General features: G+C 41.6%; 1 protein-coding gene across 1 annotated transcript in view; it reads left to right on the top strand.

Moving 5' to 3' along the window:
* Positions 1-3,606, top strand: part of LOC108792180 (AF4/FMR2 family member 3-like) — a 146,478-nt gene that overhangs the window by 91,747 nt on the left and 51,125 nt on the right. The window contains exon 5 of the mRNA XM_018562896.1: positions 1,327-1,378. Coding sequence (XP_018418398.1) covers positions 1,327-1,378 — 52 coding nt within the window. The remainder of the gene's footprint in view (positions 1-1,326; positions 1,379-3,606) is intronic.

The following is a 3,606-nucleotide window of genomic DNA, read 5'->3' as shown; positions in this document are numbered from 1 at the left end:
TGGGGGGGGGGGGGGGGGGAAATCCTTGCGGGGAGCGGTGACTGTTGTCTCTGCAGGGACATGATCGGGAAATGAGCAAAAACATACCGCTGCTCGTTTACTTCCTGACAGTTTCAGTGTCATATGTCGGCTCTACCTATGGGGATGAGTGTAATTCACTCATCCAAAAGTTCTTCTTTAAATGTGATGCATTGTTCACCATAGTTATATTATCAAATATGGTGTTCCAGTGATGTTGCAAGGAACTCTAGGTAAACCTTTCCACACACACAAACATACAGGTCTATCAATAGTAAACTAGCATTGTACACGCCCTCTGCTGATGGACCTGATGGAGAACTGCAGCAGAGGGCGGGTACAATGCTAGTTTACTATTGGCTATTGCAAATTGAAATAGCCAATAGGAATCTAGCAATGCATTCCAATGGGCAAATAAAAAAACATGGCTCCGTGTCAGAATAAAAAAAAAGACACAGCAGTGTTTCTCTCCTTGGCGGCCGGGAGCGGGATACTCCCGGAGCGCCAGGGAGAGTTAGCTGTTTGGAGATCAGTGTCCCTGGTTAGCACGTAACCAGGGACGCTGATCTCTCTGCAAGTGGCCGGAGTCAGCCATAAGATCACGGCAGTCTGAAATTAGGCAACCTAGCAAGAGAAGAGAGAGAAAAGCCCCACCAAGGGACACATTTGTGTTTTCTTTTGTTTTCTGTTTTATTCTTTCATGTCCACAAGCACTGTGGGCTGTTAATGGGTCTGAAAGGTGCCCATAAACCTCCCCAATTTTAGCACCCATTCCTGAGCAGTTCTTAAAAGCCCAGTGCCATCAGTATCAAGGATCAGTGCCCCACCAGTGTTCTAGCACCTGCCAGTGGGAAATGTAAAGGTACTAGAATGCATTTCTAAAATGTAACTATTGAGTTTAGTGTCACTTTAACAAAGAGGGCAAAAAATACTAACTATTCCCTACTTTGTCCAAAGTGAAAAAAAAAGTTTTGGTTTTGGATACACAGTTCTTTGAAGTAAAACAGTCATGAAAGAAAAATGCTACTTGCCTGGCTGTAATGGTAAAACTGACTCAATGTACTGAAGCCAGAGGGTGACCATGACGACCTGGCAGCTAGCATTTTCAGGAGAGCTTGGCAATGGCAGTCTCCATGCTTCACTTTATTTAAATTACTTTATATAGTAAACTGCTGCATGTCCAAATGAGCCATGCTGCGCTATATTTTACTCCCAGAAGACATTAAAATAATGTAAATCTAATATATTGTATATTTGGTTAATACTTTAGGTATATTTAGGAGATATTAACTTTTTTTTTGTTTTCAGAACATGATGATTTGAAGATCCGAAGCCCAGCAGATTGTTCAGCTCAAATATCGTAAGTGCCTGTGTCATTTTTTTTGAGTATCACAGAGGATATTTTAATCCTGTGAGGTGTGAAAACCACCCATACCTGAAATGGAAAATGGAATAGATAAATCTTTCAATAGGGACACCTGTTCCCATTACATCGTCTAACAGGGGATTTGCCTTACATTGGACAGGAAGTGAAGGCAAATCTCTCTCATAAGACACAGATTTCAAAACAAAAAACGGACAGCAATTTTATCCCTCCTCTACTCTGCGCAAAATAACAAAAGTTTTGGCATCAGATGTACTTTAAAACTAGATTTACGCTTTGTATTGCAAAGAAATGTTTTTTAAGACATGTTTTGGTGTGTATTTATGCGTGTTATTGTTTTCTTTTTTGCATTGTGGCAGTGCGTGGCAATGCAACGGAGTAAGCTGACGACACAGACACCCAGGACTCTCAGCCAGAGGGGCTGAGAGTCTCCAGAAGATAATTCGTTTTGCAGGGAAGAGGCTAGCCTTTCAGTTTCTTCTGGTTTTTCCAGATTGTAGCTGGGATCTGGATCTCTGGAGATATCTTAAAGTGGCCATACACCTTCCGATTATCGGACGAAACTTTTCGGCCGATGATGGAACCATCGTACGATTGTCGTACGGCAGCCCCATCATGCCCCAATTATCGCAAGGTTCAATTAGCCGTAAATTAAAGTAAAAAAAGCACCTGGACGAATTGCGGTAATCGAGCGCACGTATTTTCGTTTGTGCATGAGCATTGTAGATCGTACGATTTTTGACGTACGGAAACGCCACTAACCTTGCGAAAATCGCACGATCGACCAAATTTTTTAAACATGCTTGAGAGTCAAAAGTCATATGAATGTACAGTATTTGCAGTTGTACCCTGCCCATACACCTTGCGATTATCGGACGAAAACGCGATCTAATGCGATTATCGTACGATAATCGTAAGGTGTATGGGCACCTTAAGAGTTCTGGGTGGGATGAAATCTTCAGTCATGAGGTCAGGTGTTGCCAGTCATCAGGTGGCTGAGAGCTGCCTAATTAAGAGCCCAGACCATAGCTCAAGGGAGGAGTTGGTGTGGGCTGCAGGCACATGAGGGCTCCAGCTGGGAAGAGGAACAGAGGTGTTCAGGAGGCAGGAGGACTCCACCCAGAAGAGGGGAGCCAGGTGGCTATGTGTGCGCTCGAGGCACCTGGGAGACAGCCGAGGAGACAGAGAGCCAGTGACACATCAGGGATGTGTTTAAGAGTCCACGAGAGGTGGACTGTGGCTCTGTTAAGAAAAACCTTAATGTCCAGGGCACAAGGAGTATGTGCAACAACCTGGAGATGGTGAGCTTGTCATACATTTAGTTTTGCTGAAATTCAAGCAGACCTTGTGTTATTGTTAAAGCTTTGTTTTCTGTTACGTAAGAAATAAAAGGCTGTCCTTTTTATGTTAAAACGGCTTCAAGACTGTTCGTTAAATGCTCACCATATGTGCTAAGTTCCCCAAACATTACAGCATGTAATTTTTTTTTTTTTTAATTCCGTTGCTGATGGGGTGCAACACAATACACATTGATTGTACGGCATTGCCATTGATTTCTAAAGGCATAATTACACTATTCCAGATTCCTTTATCCCTTTCGGTGCGTTTTTTTGCATGTTATAATCCACATTGTAGGCTTAAAAATTACTTAAAACCTCTGTTATATATTTCCTGAAAGCACAGACCCTGTAGAATAAAATGGTGGCAGTTGCAAATTTGTATATCACTTGATATTAGCGCAATTCTTAATCAAACCCAACATTTCAGTAAAAATTACACTTAAGTTAATTTTAGTGCCCAAAAATACAATATAATACCCATTTTTTTTTTAATAATTGAGGACATAGTATTCAGGTACTGTGCCCCCAATTATAAATGAGTAGGAAGTGCTCTACATCACTTCCTGTTCATTAAGCATTGTGGACATAGTATCTCCTCAATTTATGAATGAACAGGAAGTCTCTGTGCTGAGTGCTTCCTGTTCATTGAGTGCTGGGGTTGCAGAAAAAGAGATTGAGGACTCTGTGTTATTTCAACAGGGAAATATCAGGGTTTAGCTTACCTCTGATATTGCCCCAAAGCCCCTAACAGTAAAGTTAAAAATAAAATAATAAGATAAAATAATGAAAACATCATTTAAAAAATAGTCAAAAAAGTTTAAAAAGAAAGAAAACTGTTGCCCCATACCCCCCCCCCCCCCCCCC

This window comes from Nanorana parkeri, unplaced genomic scaffold (assembly GCF_000935625.1).
Source record: "Nanorana parkeri isolate BGI_ZX_2015 unplaced genomic scaffold, ASM93562v1 scaffold21, whole genome shotgun sequence".
Classification (NCBI taxonomy): Eukaryota; Metazoa; Chordata; class Amphibia; order Anura; family Dicroglossidae; genus Nanorana; species Nanorana parkeri.
This window is presented reverse-complemented; position numbering and strand designations above follow the sequence as displayed.